The sequence below is a fragment of the Equus caballus genome, chromosome 30 (assembly GCF_041296265.1).
Source record: "Equus caballus isolate H_3958 breed thoroughbred chromosome 30, TB-T2T, whole genome shotgun sequence".
Taxonomy (NCBI): domain Eukaryota; kingdom Metazoa; phylum Chordata; class Mammalia; order Perissodactyla; family Equidae; genus Equus; species Equus caballus.
The window spans coordinates 10,887,839-10,904,826 of NC_091713.1; the positions used below are offsets into that span (position 1 = coordinate 10,887,839).

The following is a 16,988-nucleotide window of genomic DNA, read 5'->3' on the forward strand; positions in this document are numbered from 1 at the left end:
GAGCTGTTTCCTGTTGAATTTGTGGCCATTGCAGACTCTGCACTCTCCTTTGCACGGAGTAGATATTAAACAGATATCTGCTCAATGAATGTAGTATCTTGTTTTCCTAGATACTGCATTATTAAACATTAGGACAATCATTTTGTTTTCTCATGTTTTTCTCTAGTTTTTGTATCACGTAAAGCTGACCTGGTAGAATGAATTGGAAACTTTTTCCCTCTCTTCCATTTTCTGAAAGGTTTTGCATAGAATTGGTATTATTAATTTCTCAACTGTTTGGCATAATTCATCAATGAAGCGACCTAAAACCAGGGTTTTCTCCGTGGGAAGGTTTTTCACTAGAAACTCCTTTTCTTTAATTGATATAAGGGTATATTCAGGTTATGTATTTCTTCTTGAGTAAGCTTTAGTTGTTTTTTTTGGTGAGGAAGATTAGCCCTGAGCTAACATCTGTGCCAATCTTCCTCTATTTTATATGTGGGACGCCTGCCACAGCGTGGCTTGATAAGTGGTGCATAGGTCCACACCTGGCATCTGAACCTCCAAACCCAGGACTGTTGAAGCTGAGTGCATGAACTTTACCACTGTGCCACCAGGCTGGCCCCAGCTTTAGTGCTATTTATCTTGCAAAAACTTGTCCATTTTATCTATGCTGGTGAATTTCTTGGCATGGATTTGTTTAAAATCTTCCCTTATTATCCTTTTATTTTCTGTAGAATCTGTAGTGATATCTTATCTCTCAGAGAGTTATTTGCAATTTGTGTCTTCTTTCTTTTTTTCTTATATGTAAGGTTAAAAGTTTATCAATTTTTTTGATCTTCTCAAAGAACCAGACTTTGGTTTCCTTGATTTTTTTTGTGTTGTTTTTCCTGTTTTCTCTTTCATTGAGTTCTGGTTTTCTTAATTTCCATTCCTTTGCCTGTTTTGAGTTGAACCTGCTCTTTTTTCTTTACACATTCATAAAGTAGAAGTTCCGATCAGTTAGAACTTTACTTTCTAATATCTGCATTTAGTGCCGCACATTTCCCTGAAGCAATTCTTTTGCTGCATCTCCCACACTTTGATATATTGTATTTTTATTTTCATTCAATTCAAAATTCTTCCTAATTCTCTTTTTGATTTCTTATTTGACTCGTGGAGTATGTAAATATTTTTCAGTTTCCAGTTATTTGGGCTTTCCAGATCTTTCTGTTATTGATTTCTAATTTAATTCCGTTTTGGTCAGAGAACACACTTTGTATGACTCACATTCTTTTAACTTCATTGAGATTTGTTTTTATGGCTCAGAATATGGTTCATTTTGGTAAATGTTCTATATGCTCTCAAATAAAAGGTGCATTTTGCTATTTTTTAGTGGATTGTTCTATAAATGCCAATTAGATCAAGTTGGTCGGTAGTGTTGTTCAAATCTTACATATATATGTTGATTTCCTGTCTGCTTGTTCCTGTCCATTAATGAGAGAAGGGTTTCAACATCACGTAGTGGTTGAAGATTTGTTTATTTCTCCTTATAATTCTATTAGCTTTTGCTTTATTCATTTTTAAGCTTTCTTATTAGGTGCATAAAAGTTTGGTACTGTTATGTCATCTTGGTGAATTTACTCCTTATCATTATGAAATAACTCTGACTTTTACATCTTCAACAAAGTTGAATAATTTTTGGCCATTATATTTTTCAAATATTTTTTCTATCCTTTCCTGTTCTTTAGAGACTCCAAGAACATGTAAATTAGGCTCCTTAAGTTTTCTCATAGCTCACTGATCTTCTATTCAATATTTTCTATTTCTTTTCTGTGTTTTCATAGAGTTCACTAAACTTTTATGTTGTATCTAATCTGCTCTTAATCCCATTCAGTGTATTTCTCATTTCTAGAATTTTGATATGTGCTTTTTGTTATATCTTCCTTATCTCTCTTTAACATACATATTTTCTTGAACATATGGAATATAGATACAGTATTTGTTTTAATGTCTCTGTCTACTAATTCAATCACCTGTGTCATTTCTGAGTTGATTTCAGTTGACTGACTTTTCTCATCATTTTGAGTTGTGGTTTTGTTTCATTGCTTGTCTGGTAATTTTTTACTGGATACTAGTTATTGTTTATTTTATTTTGTTGCATGCTGGATATTATATATATATATATCTTTTTTTTTGAGGAAGTTTAGCCCTGAGCTGACTTCTGCTGCCCATCCTCCTCTTTTTGCTGAGGAAGACTGGCCCTGAGCTAACATCCGTGCCCATCTTCCTCTACTTTATGTGTGGGACGCCTACCACAGCATGGCTTGACAAGTGGTGCCACGTCCACACCCAGGATCCGAACTGGTGAACCCTCGGCCATGAAGCAGAACATGCGAACTTCACTGCTGTGCCACTGGGCTGGCCCTGGATATTATATTTTTAAAAATATGCTTGAGCTTTGTTCTTGGATAGAGTTACTTGTGAACAGTTTGAGTTTTTAAAGGCTTGCTTTTCTGCTTTTTTAGGTGGGACTAGAACAGCCTTGAGTCTAATTTTTTCCATTTCCATTTTCTAAGCCATATCCTTCCAAGTACTTCACGCAATGACTTACGTCTCATGACACTTTTTTCACCCTGGATGATGGGAACACCAACGCTTTCTGGCTGTGTGTGTGGGTTAGGGGTTGTTCTACCCGTTCCTTTCGAGTGGTTCTTTTCAGGCCTCAGGTAGTTTCCTCATACACATATACTTATCAGTACTTAGCTGAACACCCAGGGACGTCCTCTGAAGATCTCCAGAACTCCTTCTCTGTGTATCTCCTCTCCTTAGTACTCTGTCCTCTCAACTCTGGCTGACTTGGCCTTTCTAAAATCCCAACATTGTCTCCTCAACTCGGAGAGATTGGTGGACCCTTCCAGGGCTCCTCGTTCTGTGCCCAGGCAGGGAAGCTCATTCATTGTGTGTCTGGTATTCACAGGGTACTCTGGGCTGGTGATACACATTTGGGGATTATCAGGATATATGGCTAGTGAAGACTTGGGAGTAAATTAGAGTCCCTCAGAGAGGGGATACAGAGTGAGAAGGGAAAAATCCTATGATAAAACCCTAAGGAACATCACAATGTATGTGGAAAGTGAAGTGATAATTCTTTTAAAAAGATTTTCTAAGCAAAACCCTTAAGCAACTTATAGTCTAAATTTTTTGATATGATTCCGGAATGTGGCCATTATTTAGGAACTTGATAAATCATCAGCTAAGATTACTGTGGATCTTCTGGGTGACCTGTTTTCTTTGGGAGCATGTCTGGGAACTCAAGATAGGAACACATCTAGAATCATAGGAAAGTCCTAGAAACCCAGGAATACTGTCTCCACACCTCAGAGCCAAATGTTCAACCTTCTTCGCTAATGGACCATCATGGGAATTTGTTAACTAAAAGCTAAGATGATAATAAAAAAAATAATCAAAGCTAAAACTAATTAGAAAATAAAGTCAAGGAAAGAAATCCAAAAGGAAAAAGTTTTGGATCTACAGAAGTAGAGCCTCCAAATTTAGAGAACTAAGTGAAATCACTGGACTGTCCTCAACTGGCCGGGTCACCGTGGCCAGCTCAGTAGCCAAATGTCTTTGAGTCCTAGTTTGCACGTCTTTCACATGGAGAATAATTGTACTAGATCTTATAGTTTTCTTGGTATTAAAAGTTACACACATAGGGGCTGGCCCCGTGGCTGAGTGGTTAAGATTGCGCACTCTGCTGCAGGCGGCCCAGTGTTTCGTTGGTTCGAATCCTGGGCGCGGACATGGCACTGCTCATCAGACCACGCTGAGGCAGCGTCCCACATGCCACAACTAGAAGAACCCACAACGAAGAATACACAACTATGTACCGGGGGGCTTTGGGGAGAAAAAGGAAAAAAATAAAATCTTTAAAAAAAAAAAAAAAGTTACACACATAAAAATGGTTATTTTTAAGACTTGGCCATGATTTTATTTTGAAAAATTTGTCATGGTAAATAAATGAAAAAGAATAGGAATAATTTTAATTTACGGTTACCTTTTGTACCTTTACAGTTTTCCTCCAGCCACATGGGTGCAAATTCCTTTGAAGAGCTGGTCAAATGGTATAAAAGCCCCCGCTGGAAATAGATAGGGCTTCTAATTGTCAAGTTTAATACTCTTTTCGTGTTTAGAGGTCATACTTCTCTTTTACGGTGTTCAGGTAAAATGTATTCAATAAGGATATGATGTTCAAATATTTTCAGTGTTAGCATAATTTTAGATTTATTTCTTGACCGAAAAAGCAGTTCTTTACAGTTTGCATGTAAACTGCAGTGAAAAGCGCAGATTGACTGACACGAGATAATAGCATTTCAAATTTTGTTTTCTCTTAATTGACTGAGTTCATCGGTAGAGTTTAGGTTGTAATCATGTTCATGCATTCTCCTTAAAACTTTGCTTTTTCAATTCAATAAAACCAGGAAAGTGTGTTTCAAATTGCTTCCTGAATGATCTGAAATGATCTGTTAAGAATTTGAAAATGAATAAACCTCTTGGAAACTTGGAGTTTGTTCTCATTTGTGAGGTTCTTATGCTATCATTTGAACAGGATCTTTCACTTTTGATGAAGTGGAAAATAAATGAGACTGAGAAAAGTAGTGATATGAACTTATATTGTTATAGTACATTGTTTTCAGAGACATTTAAGAATGAATGTGAGAGTCTGAATTTCTCTTCTTTGACAAATTAAAAAGAAAATAACTAGCTGAATTGTTCACTGTAATAGAATTTGATAATGTAGAATTAAATTAATAGAAGTTAATAGAAATTTGTGCGGGTTATTACATCAAAGTACTTTCAATAGCACACACGTTAACTAGAGTTCTCATTTACTATTTTATCATAAAATTCAGAGTAAAGGGAAACAAATTAATGTTGTCGTAGATGAAACATTAGATTCATTCATCAGGTACACACTATGTACCTGACATGGTGTATTTGTGCTGTTGTCTCAAGGATTCTTTTTGAGATAATGTTTAATTATATTGTCTTGGGTTGGAGTCTCTTCTGGACTGGATTAATGTGAATGTAATTGTATTACCTTAAACTTCTCTGAAAGTTTGTTTCTGTTTATAATTTATAGGGAAGATGGATAAAATGAAAAAAATTTTAATCAATTTTTTCTATTGTAAAATGAATGGCTTTAAAAAAAGTTTTTTGGAGTAAAGGAGACAATGATATATCCATACAATGGAATATTCTGCAATAATTTAAAACTATGCCTCAAAAGAATATTTAATGACATTAAAACATGAAAAAGTGCAAAAAGCAGCATGTAAAACTATATATAGCATGATAGCCATATTATGAGATGGTTAGATCTGTAGATATAGTACAGGAAAGGACTAGAACAAAACGTTCATGGCAGTTATGTCTGAGTGGGACTATGAGTGATTTCTTTTCTTTTTTATATTACGTGGTTTTTCAGAATACTTAACAGTAAACATCATCTGATTATACAAGTAATGCATATCATTAAAATAAATAGGAAGTAGAAAGCAGGAAAAAACTCAGAAAAAATTTTTTTTAAATTATTTTTAAGCCCCTACAAAGAAAATAAATTACAAGATTTACATGTAAATTGATAGGATGTATTTATGATGATCTCTTTATTGTCTGAACATGAATGAAGGGCAGACGCATTTGAAGGAGGAGCGTGTGTTCAGTGGGGTTTAGGATGGATGATATTTGACACATCGAAGAGTGGCCCCTGCATCAGCAGCATGGACATTTCCTGGGAGCCTGTTAGAAATGCGCATTCTTGAGCACCACCCCCCCGGACCTACTGAGCCAAAAACTCTGGAAATGGGGTCCAGCGATGTGTGTTTAACAAGCCCTCCGGGTGATTTTGATGCTTGCTCAAGTCTGAGAAATGCTGCTTCAGAGTTTTGAGTTCTGAGACTGGGCTAGAACAGTTTCTCAAAAATTTTATCCTAGAAAATTTCCATCTCACATTTCTCTTCTCCCTCTGTCTCACTTCTTTCTTTCCTTCTCTGTCTCTGTCTCTCTGTCTGCTTCTCCCTTACACATACTTATAGTTTTTGTTGTGTGTTTTTTGTTTATTTGTCTTTACCTTGTTTCCCCAAAATATTTGAAGCAGCTTATAGAGGGACATACACTATGAGACTATACTAACAACAGCAAACACTCATTTAGTGCTATTTTTCAGATACTGTTTTCAGGGAGTACTTTGTATATAATATTTCATTTAATTTACTTCTTAATAACAACTCTATAAGGCAGTTATTACTATTATTATTATTTAGCATCATTTTACAGACAGGGAAGCTAGAGCACAAAGCCTAAGTAACTTGCCCAAGGGCATCCAGTCAGTAAATGGAAGAATCCAGTTTGGCTCGGAAGTCTGAGCCCTCAGCCAGTTCACTCTGCTGCTTTGTAGGGATAAAATTAGTGAGGAATCAGGGAGGAATGGAAAATGAGGGGCCAAGATGAATGCCCAATCTGTTCGGTAGAGTTTTATATAGTTGGGAAATGTCACCCATGAATTTGCCTCGAGCTCCAGCAGAGAGTGAAGGAAGATGAGCTACAACATTTACAATCACCAAAATATGGAAGCAAATTAATTTTTGAGACCGCAACTGAGTCTTGAGAAAAACACCTCATGTCACTCTGCATCCTTAGAAGTATGCTTGCGATTTTCATTTCATTCATTCACTTTGTATTTGTTTATACAATAGCTATTTCTTTCTTTTCTTTTTGCTGAGGAAGACTCACCCTGAGCTAACATCTGTTGCCGGTCTTACTTTTTTTTTTTTCTTTATGTGAGCCACCACCACAGCATGGCCGCTAACAGACGAGTGGTATGGTTCTGCCCTGGGAACCAAACCACTGGGCCACTGAAGCAGAGCACGCCAAACCTTAACCACCAGGCAATCGGGGCTGGCCCTACGATAGCTATTTTTTGAGCACCTTCTGTTTGTTAGGAACTGTGTTGGTTGCTTGGGGATAGAAAGAATAAAACGTAATCCATGTCTTTTTTTTCATTGAGGTCACACTGGTCTATAACATTATATAAATTTCAGATATGCATTATTATATTTCAGTTTCTATACAGGCTACATTGTGTTCACCACCAAAAGTCTAGTTGCCATCCATCACTGTACACATGTGCCCATTTACCCCTTTCACCCCCTTCCCCTCCCCTCTGGTAACCAGCAGTCTGTTTTCTGTATCTGTGTGTTTATCTTCTACATATGATTGAAATCATATGGTGTCTTTCTCCATCTGACCTATTTCACTTAGCATAATAACTTCAAGGTCCATCCATGTTGTTGCAAATGGCAATATTTCATCCTTTTTATGGCAGAGTAGTATTCCATTGTGTATATATACCACATCTTTATCCATTCATCCATTGATGGGCACGTGGGTTACTTTCAAGTCTTGGCTATTGTGAATAATGCTGCAATGAGCATAGGGGTGCATATATCTTTTCAAATTAGTGTTTTTGTGTTCTTTGGGTAAATACGCAGAAGTAGAATAGCTGGGTCATATGGTAGACCTATTTTTAATTTTTTGAGAAATCGCCATACCGCTTTCCGTAGTGGCTGCACCAGTTTACATTCCCACCCACAGTGTATCAGGTTCCCTTTTCTCCACATCCTCTCCAACACTCATTACTTCTTGTCTTAATAGCCATTCTGACAGGCATGAGGCGATACCTCATTGTAGTTTTGATTTGCATTTCCCTGATGATTAGTGATGTTGAACATCTTTTCATGTGCTTGTTGGCCATCTGTATATCTTCTTTGGAAAAATGTCTGTTCAGGTGCTCTGCACATTTTTTGATCAGGTTGTTTGTTTTTTAATTGTTGAGTTGTATGTGTTATTTATATATTTTCGGAATTAACCCCTTATCAGACATATGATTTGCAAATATTTTCTTCCAGTTGGTGGGCTGTCTTTTTGTTTTGTTGATGGTTTCCTTTGCTGTGCAGAAGCCTTTTGTAGTTTGGTGTAGCGTAATCCATATCTTAAGGATATCAGGGCAATGATTGTATCTTCCTTGGGCTTTCCTCCACTTCCTCGCTGAATGTGGAGTAGGAGAACATGGTGACAGACAAGAATGGACTTGGAACAAGGTTCTACTGGGAGATGACACCTGAAGGAGGTTAAGAAAATGCTGAAAGGAAACAACCATTTGAGCTGATGGTGCCTGGTCACAGAAACACCATTTATTCCTTGACTTGACAACATCTTTTTTTGTAATATGTAATCTGAGGCCCCCCCTGGACTGACTGGACCCTGAGCTCTGGGAGGTCCCTTGGGTCTTCGGAAACCGTGTGGCTGTAGGGATGAAAGGGAGGAGGGTGGTAGGAGAGGCAAAGCTGGCTGGTTTCAACAATGCTTTGAAGTGTGTGTGTGAGTGTGTGCGTGTGTGATTGTGTGAGTGTATGTCTGTGTATCCCATCACTAAGGGAGTACTGCTGGCCGCCTCATCAAAGATCACCCTTTCCTCTTCTGTAAATAGTCTCTAAAAACTGCACAAAAACTTTAAAAGATTATTCTTTCTCTTCTTCTCCTCATCGATATTTATCTAATAAATGGAATGCAGGCAAAATTATTTGCTTCAGTGGCCATGGCTTCTGCCCAGTTACCATGGCCCTATCTTCTATCCCCTTTGCTACGAACCTCTGGAGATAGAGATGTCTTGAATTACGATACTTGGGCCTAAAGATAAGGACAGGGGTGTCTTTGACCACTTGGATCTTCAGCTTGCGTTTCTAAATGAAAAATCATATCAAGAGTATGAATGTTGGTTATGACTGTGTTCAGTGTTTTGAAATGGACTTTGTCAGTTAATGGCCATGATGCAAGCAGCTGATAGATCCACTTTTCTGATCAAAGTGCAGAACTCATACTGACCACCCAGGGGCATCTTTCCTGAAGCCATCACCGTAAAGGTCTTAGAGCAAGAAGAGATGGGAAAAGCAAGAGGATGTAGAGTCAATTTGCATAGAGTTTGGAAGGTGGTGGTCATAACAGAGAACAAACAAGAAGTATTGAGCCGCCTTGTGTTTTGTTTTTAATTCACAATAATGGATCTTGCAGTGGTCTTTTCTGGACTGCTTTTGATTATAAAGAAGAAGAGCAAACTGTGTGGAAGTGTTGATACAGCACTTGAATTAGTTAATAGATTCTAACGTATTTAGTGGGGGTTTGAAGGCTGTGCCGAGCAATAAGCATGAAGGTCTGAGGCGTTTTCACCCAGAGAGCAGCCCTCCCGGCAGTGATGAAAGTGATGTTTCCCGGAGGATTTTCACGGAATTTTGAAAAGCTGTCAAATCTTGATTTTCCTAAGCAAAAGCTGCTTCACTGACTTTTCTTTGTCTTCTTTCTCTCTCGCAGTCCCAGCAGAAGTGCATTGTGATCTTTGCCCTGGTGTGCTGCTTTGCCATTCTCGTTGCGTTGATATTTTCGGCGGTGGACATCATGGGAGAGGATGAGGATGGACTCTCAGAGAAAAATTGTCAAAATAAATGTCGGTAAGAGGTAACAAACAAAAAATTCTCTTTTAGGGAGTGGGCAAGAAAGCCACAGAGGGCCCTGGACAGTGAAGAGAAACATAACGTAAACCAGTGAGATTACCCAGCTTCCCGTGGGGTTAGGCTGAGTTAGGGCTCTCTGCCCACTGATGCTCTTACTTTTTAGACCAAGGGAATGGAAACGCAGGATGATTTAATTCACTTTACAATTTGGGCATGTTCCGGACAGAAGGGTGGTGGACAAAATGAAATTTGTACAGTCTGCATTTCTGGAGACCTCGGTGTATGAGGTTTGGGTTTATTCCATGATGAGCCTGGCAAAAATGAGTGCCCTAAATGGACAGAGATTGTGTTAATTGTTAAATCAAATGGAAGTTAAAAGAGCACACATCTCAGGGAAAATTCCAGCTGGAAATTAGGGATTCAATAAGTAGGTATGTCTGTGAGAAGACATGGGCCTCCCCGGTCTGCCCCAACATATCACACAGTTTGTTCTCGATCTAGAAATTCCAACAGCTTTACCATTATGTGTATGTATTATGTCTCTTCACTTACATTAGATAGCATTTCCCTGGGGTCGTGCCTGCCTGTCAGAGCCATCACGGTGTGATTTTATCCCCATAACTCCTCACCCTACTCTTCCCTGAGCTGTTGCTTCCTTTGAGGTCATGAGGAGGGCGTAGGAAAGTACTAGAGGGTCGGATGAATAAGAGTTCTGTTCTTTTACACCTGCTGCTGCAAAGCTGAAGTGAGACCACCAAATCACAACAGTTATTTTGAATTCAAGCTCATAATGAATTTTAATTGTAATTTTTCCCTGTGGAAAGCATTAGTTTAAGTACCCTCTTTTCCAGCTTAAAATCAACAACAACCTGGTAATGCGTAAGTGAGTTTTTATCCTGCATATTTTGCCTTGAGGGTTGAATGTCTGGCACAAAGAAATGTCTGGAAAAGACAACTGAAGTTTGTTTTTTTCTAACCTGTGGTGCATTCTAATCTAGTTACCAGGCAACAGTATTATCCACGGAACAAAGGGTACAAGAGAGAAATCAGTATATATTTTTGATTATTCTTTCATGTTCGAAAGGTGTTCCTAAATATATTTTCTTCCCAGACTGAATTTGGAAGAAAAATTGTATGGGGATGATAAAGAAAGCCACAGAACAACAGCAGATTGTCATCATCTTCCTCCTGAACACGCCTTCTGCATCTATACTTTATGCTAATCCTATTACACAACAGATGTATTCTGTGGACCAGGGGCCAGTGCCTCAGTCAGTTCCACGGCTCTGCCTGTCTTGCTCACCATATCCTATAATGAAGACTGCTGGGTGCTTTAAATGGCAACCCCAGCACCTGGAAAGCAACTCTATAAAGGTCAAACTTCGGACAACTTCCTTAAGACAAGATACCTTGGACCTTTTCACACACATTACCAACTATTTGTAGTTTTCAACAAAAAAGAGGGAGCCTTAGAATTATTCCTCTTTTCACTTTGGGGAAACTGTAAGCTAATTTTTATTTTTAACTCATGCACGTGGAATTCGTATCTGTTTATTTCTTTATCTCAATCGATGACTAAATCCTGATGACCCAACACTGCTTCTCCCTCCGTCTAGAACATATTCTTCTAATTACCAAACTTCTCCTGCCTCCTTTCCTTTGGGTAGTTGGAATCACTTCTGTGCTTACTGGGTTCCACCCCTAGGCAGCTGTGTTTCCCAGAATTTGCAGCCCCTCCTGATCTCTCTCTCTTCTACAGCCTCTTCCGCTGTGTCCTGTGTTTCTATCCTCTTACATTCTCAGCCATGTAATCGGCACTTCTTGTATGTCTGCCCTGGTGTTATCTGGCTTTCCCCAACCTCATCCTGAGAAGCTTCTGCTTTTTCTCCTCTCTCCAAAGCACGGGGCAGAGGAGGCAACTGCAAGTCCTTGTACCCCAATCCAGTCCCATTGTCCAGCGGGACAATCCATTGTCTCACCATATTCTCTCAATCATTCTCATTTTGATTGGATGAAATTTTCTTACATCGCCACTCCCTCCTTATCATTATAGGCAACATCACTTTCTCACTTCCAGGACTCTTTCCCATCTTCTTTTGTGCCTGGCTAACAGACCTCCCAACCCTCAATCCCATCGCTTGCCATTGTCCTTAGTAACTCTGAAATTTATTTCCCAATATCTTACCTTACTGTTTTCAGTCACCTAGAGTCAATAAATTTAATGTCCACTTCACCTTTGCACCTGCCAGCAAACTACTCCACTTCCAATTTAGCCTAATGCCGTGAATGACCATGGACTTTGAAATCCAAAAGATCTGGATTCAAATGTACATTTTACCACTTACTCACTCTGTAAACTTGGGCAAGATATTAATTTACTATTTCATTCATCACCTATTTGTGGAGCACCAAAGGACTGAACAGAGAGTTATAATACAGTTCGTGAGACAGCCGTGGAATACACTGTGGCCAGAACTGCAATGGGAATGTCAGAGGGGGTTGGGGGAGAGGCCTGACGTAGTGAAAAGAGGAAACCTGGCCTGGGACTCTGTTTCATCCTTGATGGGTTATGAAGGCTATTTTAGTTTCATTTCCCTTAAAAATGGTAGATTAAAAAAAAAAATCTATCTCACAAGGTCGTATGAGGATTCAGTAACTTGCATAAACCCATAACAGAGCATCAAGAAACTCATGACAACAATATATAAATGTTAATCCTCTCCCTGTTCCTTCCAAAAAGAACAGAAATCTCCTTCTCTCTTCGCAGCTAACTTCCTATTCCTCCCACCTCCTCATCCATCCTGACTCTACTCTTTATCCTGATTTTAGTTAGTCTTCGGCTCTGTGGAAGTAAATGAAGACCAGCCAGGTGAGAACAGAGGCTGTTTATCCAGAGCTTGCTATAGCATGGAACTCAGCCTCCATCGCTTGTGTTTTGGCAAAGACTCAAAGGGGGCAGAGGAGGGGGAAAGCTTTGTAGTGAAAAAGAGAAGACTTCATGTGAGCCCTGATTGGAGGCTGTTGGCATGGGGAGGCTGGAGGTGGGCTAACTAGAAGTGGAGCATCATATGTGATGGGTTAGAGTACATATTTGGCTCTCTCTGGTTGGTCCTCAATTGAAAGTGGGGACAAAAATTAGGGAAGCTGGCAGATATTAATCAAGTCCTAGCCATGTTGGTTACAGAAATTGTTGTTTAGCTTCCTGGATTGTTGCTAGAGATGGTAGTCTGACTTCCTACAAGTCTGACTTATAGCAGGCTGGCTTCCTGGGCTGGGTATTGTAGAGAAGAAGTTGGTTTCCGGGCAGATTGCCGCAGGTGTGGGTCAGAGATCTATTTTTGTATATATGGGCTGGCCATCGCCCATTTGCATATGCAGTCTCCCAGTTCCCTGAACCTCCTCATATACTACCAGTCCCTTCTGTTTTAGTTTTCTTCTTATCCATTTCCTAGACCATGACCGGTGTGTCCGTGGTACTTCCTGCAGCATCCTAAAGTCTTACTTGCCTCCTTAGGTCTTTTGCCTCAACTACGCTGTCAGTTCTTAAACTGGTTGACTCCTGGTTCTGCCCCTCCTGGTCCTCAGGGCAGCCTCAGCCATGGCTCCACTCCCTTAACAGCCTGCAGAGGAGAGTGAATTCCACTGGTTTCAGTCCCAGATTCCTCCAGGCGCGATGCCCTGGTAGAAGAGGTGAGGCGATTCGGAAACGCATCCACTGAGTCCACTGGTGCTGATGTAGACCAGGAGGGAAAACTGCCCGTCGGCAGAAGCTCTCTAGCATGCCAGTCATTACCTAGCCCTGCTGTACAAAGTTCCAACTCTTCCTCTCATGACGCCATCCTTTTCCTGCAGGAACTGCTCCAGACTGTACCTCAAGGTGGCGCTAACGAGATCGCATGATGCTCACCTTCCGATCACCATTCACTTCACTCAGTTTCCTCTTTATGCCTTTCTCCTTAGGGTGTCAGGATCATAAAGAGCGCTCCTTGCTCAGTGCAACCCTTGCTGAGATCTTTTTACTTTGTAATGTAACTCCCTCTGTATTGTAGCTCTCCTCACTCCTGAGAGGCCAACGAATCCAAGACATTCTACAGCCCGTTAGCGGCTTCTCACTGTCTGGACAGTGTCTCCCCGAGATCCCCTCATCCGGTGCACTCTTTTCTAAATACATTGCTTTGATTCATCTTGTCTCTACTAAGTGGCCTAGATTCCTTTCTCTCCTCTGATAGATGCCCCTCTGAATCACACTGCCCACTCAACGTTTCCCCAACTTTTATGTCTTTCTAAAAAATGAATATCCCTATAAAAAATATCTTAGGATTTTTTTCTGCCTGACTTCTTGTTTTATTTCTTTTCCTCTTTTTATTACTTTGCTGCTGTAATACTGTATTAATCGTAGAATAATGATGCCTTTGATTATTCCAGTTTTCTATGTGAATCTATAAAACAACCGCTCTAAACTTATCTTCCAGTGTCTTTTAAACGACCTCAATTGTTATGCCCAGAAACAAGATCTTTTGACCTCAGTAAATGACTTTGACCTATTTCTTTGTCTTCTTGACTGACTTTCTGTGTACTTTCTATCATTTCCTAGTGTGTTTTTAATTGCTGATTCAGTCCGTATAAATATGAACCTCCACGTCACTTGACTACCTGAGGGGATGAAAGGCAAATTTTCTGGTTTCCACTAGGAAACTGCTTCTCAGGGAGCTCCGGAGTATCACTGGAGAGTTACGATTGGCTTAAGCTGCCAGTTTAGATTGCGTACTTCCTGTGGCTGGGCTATTTTATGATTCCCTAGTGCCCCTAATTATCATTTTATGTCATTCTTGCAAGAGGTAATAACAGTGCACTGTGAAGCTTCCTGTGTGTCACACCCCAAGGACTATGGGGACACTGGAACCTACTCTAAGTACTGCTCACGAGCTGACTGCCCCCCGCCCCCACTTGCAGATAAGAGGCCTCCATTTGCGTTTTGCAGCTGCATCTATCCACCTCTTCTGGAGAGATCCTATGTCAGTTGTTTGGGTCTTACCCTCCCCCCTTATTAGAGACACTATTAGACGCTTAGTAGAAGAGGGGCTTTTCTTTACCACACCTCCCTGATAAATGCACACAGAACCGGTCTGCACCATGCTCCTCCTCTACCTCGGGCCCAATTCCCGTAACATATGGTAAGTAATTTCTGCAAACTCTCATTAAACAGGCTAAGTAAACATCAGATTTGGGGTGGGTTAACATTGCCTTCTAATCACATTGATGGACACTTGCCACCTCTGCTGTCTAGGTAATCATGGCAGCCGCTGCTCCTGCACGTTCTCACGCTTGCCCCTCATCCTCCTGATCAGCCCTCATGTTGGGTGGCTGCTGGCCTGGTACAGCTCAGCCTTGCCCACGAATCCACATATCCTTTTTAGCTTGTGCCCATTTGGTCTGCAGCATGAAGGGAATGGACCGACTCCGTCTACATATGTAATCCCCACTATTCTTGAACCCAGGAATTTTCTTTCATTCTAAAGTCAATGGAGTTGGGTCTGTACAAAATAGGACCCATGTAGTATTTTAGCCTGGAAACCAATGTACAGGTTCTCATAGTGGTTCTCCAAGAAGGGGTGGCCTAGACCACCAGGGTTTTGACACAGGAAGTAGAGCAAGGGCCGGATTCACTTTGTAATTGGCTACCCCTCTACACGCACGCTTTTTACATGTACTTTCTAAATGTTTCAGTTTCTCTCTTAAAAAGCTGATTTCTCTATTTCGTATTTTTCATATATTTTATTTTCTGAATATCTTTCTCTGATCTATTATTTCCTTACTTAAAATAACAAACTATATCTATAGACATATCTTTGTCTATATTAATAACCTATTTGTAGCTTCAATGTAGAACATACATAATTTGGTTCATCAATACGTAACATTTCTAGAAGATAGTATGGAGAGACCTCTTAAGCATTGAGAATCACCTCCTAGTATTTTGTACTTTCTCATTTAGTATCATGACCTTAGAGCTATCTTAACAGACTCAACTTGTTCCAATAGACTTTAATCATTGTTTTCCCTTTTAATGCCCAAATTGTCATCACTTGGCTAGAGCGAGCGGTCTTTTGTACTTTTTGATACTATTCCAGATATCTCTGAGAGCAGCCTTGCTTTCTGGCAACAACAAATTGTTCTGGCCCCATTTTGAATTTTCTTGCTCTGAAACATGGTATTATCTACTCTCCAATGAGCCCTGGTTCCTTTCATGGAGAATTCTATTAAAAACCAAAATCTAAGTTCAGAGATTGTCCTGCAAGGGTGTTGGTGATGGATACAATGACATGAGAGGAAAGGCTCTTTCAATTACTTTTGTGATTGAGCAGTATCCCTCGCTCCCTCTCTCCCTCCCCTCCTTTCATGTTACAGACATAGGAACATGGACGTAGGGCCAAATTCCCTGGGTGGAATCTACCTATACCACTTAGGAGGCCGGCAGTTTGGAGTAAGTTTCTTGACTTTACCGTCCCACATTTTCTTTCATCTGTGGAATGGAGTCAATTATGTATTATGTCCTACTTGAAAGCTTGCTGTACAGATGAAATATGTTAATGCAAGTACCTTTCATACAGAAGCATCTGCCATATAATAAATGCTCAATAAATGTTGGCTACTTCTCTTTTTGTGAAGGGACAAAAGTTCATTGCAGGTGTTTTGCAGATCCCTTTAAAGTTTCAGCTTACTTTGCTCCAAAAAGAAGAAGAGCTTATAACCCATTTTTCGTCCTTTTCTTAAACTATGGGGCTTTCCCTTATTTTCTCCATTAACTTTCATCTACTGTGCTTTATACTGACAAACCCAAGCATGGTTTTAAATTAGAGTGTTGCTTCCAAATTTAGAAGACTCCATTTGGCTTTTGGCTTCATATTTGACACCTGAGTGCTTTTCTGGCTGTCTAAAGAGAAAGAGAAACTTGAATCTACACCCCCACCCCCAGAGGACACCAAAGAATTTACCAGCCCAGAGCACCTGGTCCTACACATAGATTTCCAGGATGTTAAATGAACAGTAATGATGAGAGGTAAAGACAAAACTGGCTGCAGAGCCTTTGTTTTACATCTTTGCCCAGTGTCTCCATCTGAGCCCACAGTGAACCCATTTCCTTCATAATTTTCTTCATGTGTTTTCCTTGTACGGTGCCAGTGTCCGTCTCTTACAGAATCTTCTAGGATCTCAGGAAAGAGAGAGGATAAGCACTTATGTTTGATCTGCTATATTAAACAGAAGTAAGCCATTTTATCCATTTCTTATTGGCTGCCTCTTGTCTTTCCCCAGTTCTCAACTCCTTTCACTTTCCTCAACCCTAGCCTTATTTCTTCTGAGTCTCTGCTTAGAGATTACTTTCACTGAGACATGTCATCCCCCTGATAGAACTCCTTCAGCTTTCTTTCCAACTCAGAATCCCCGTGTCCTCACTCATCC

The 16,988-nt window shown here is 40.0% G+C and overlaps 1 protein-coding gene across 8 annotated transcripts in view; it reads left to right on the forward strand.

Moving 5' to 3' along the window:
- PLD5 (phospholipase D family member 5) overlaps window positions 1-16,988 on the forward strand; it is a 359,670-nt gene that overhangs the window by 150,492 nt on the left and 192,190 nt on the right. For 5 of the 8 annotated variants that reach the window (XM_023632621.2, XM_070256062.1, XM_023632623.2 and 2 more), the window contains exon 2: window positions 9,388-9,524. In XM_023632621.2, coding sequence (XP_023488389.1) covers window positions 9,388-9,524 — 137 coding nt within the window. Of the gene's footprint in view, window positions 1-9,387; window positions 9,532-16,988 lie in introns of all 8 variants that reach the window. The other 3 variants (XM_070256066.1, XM_023632622.2, XM_070256063.1) reach the window with 1 other exon arrangement.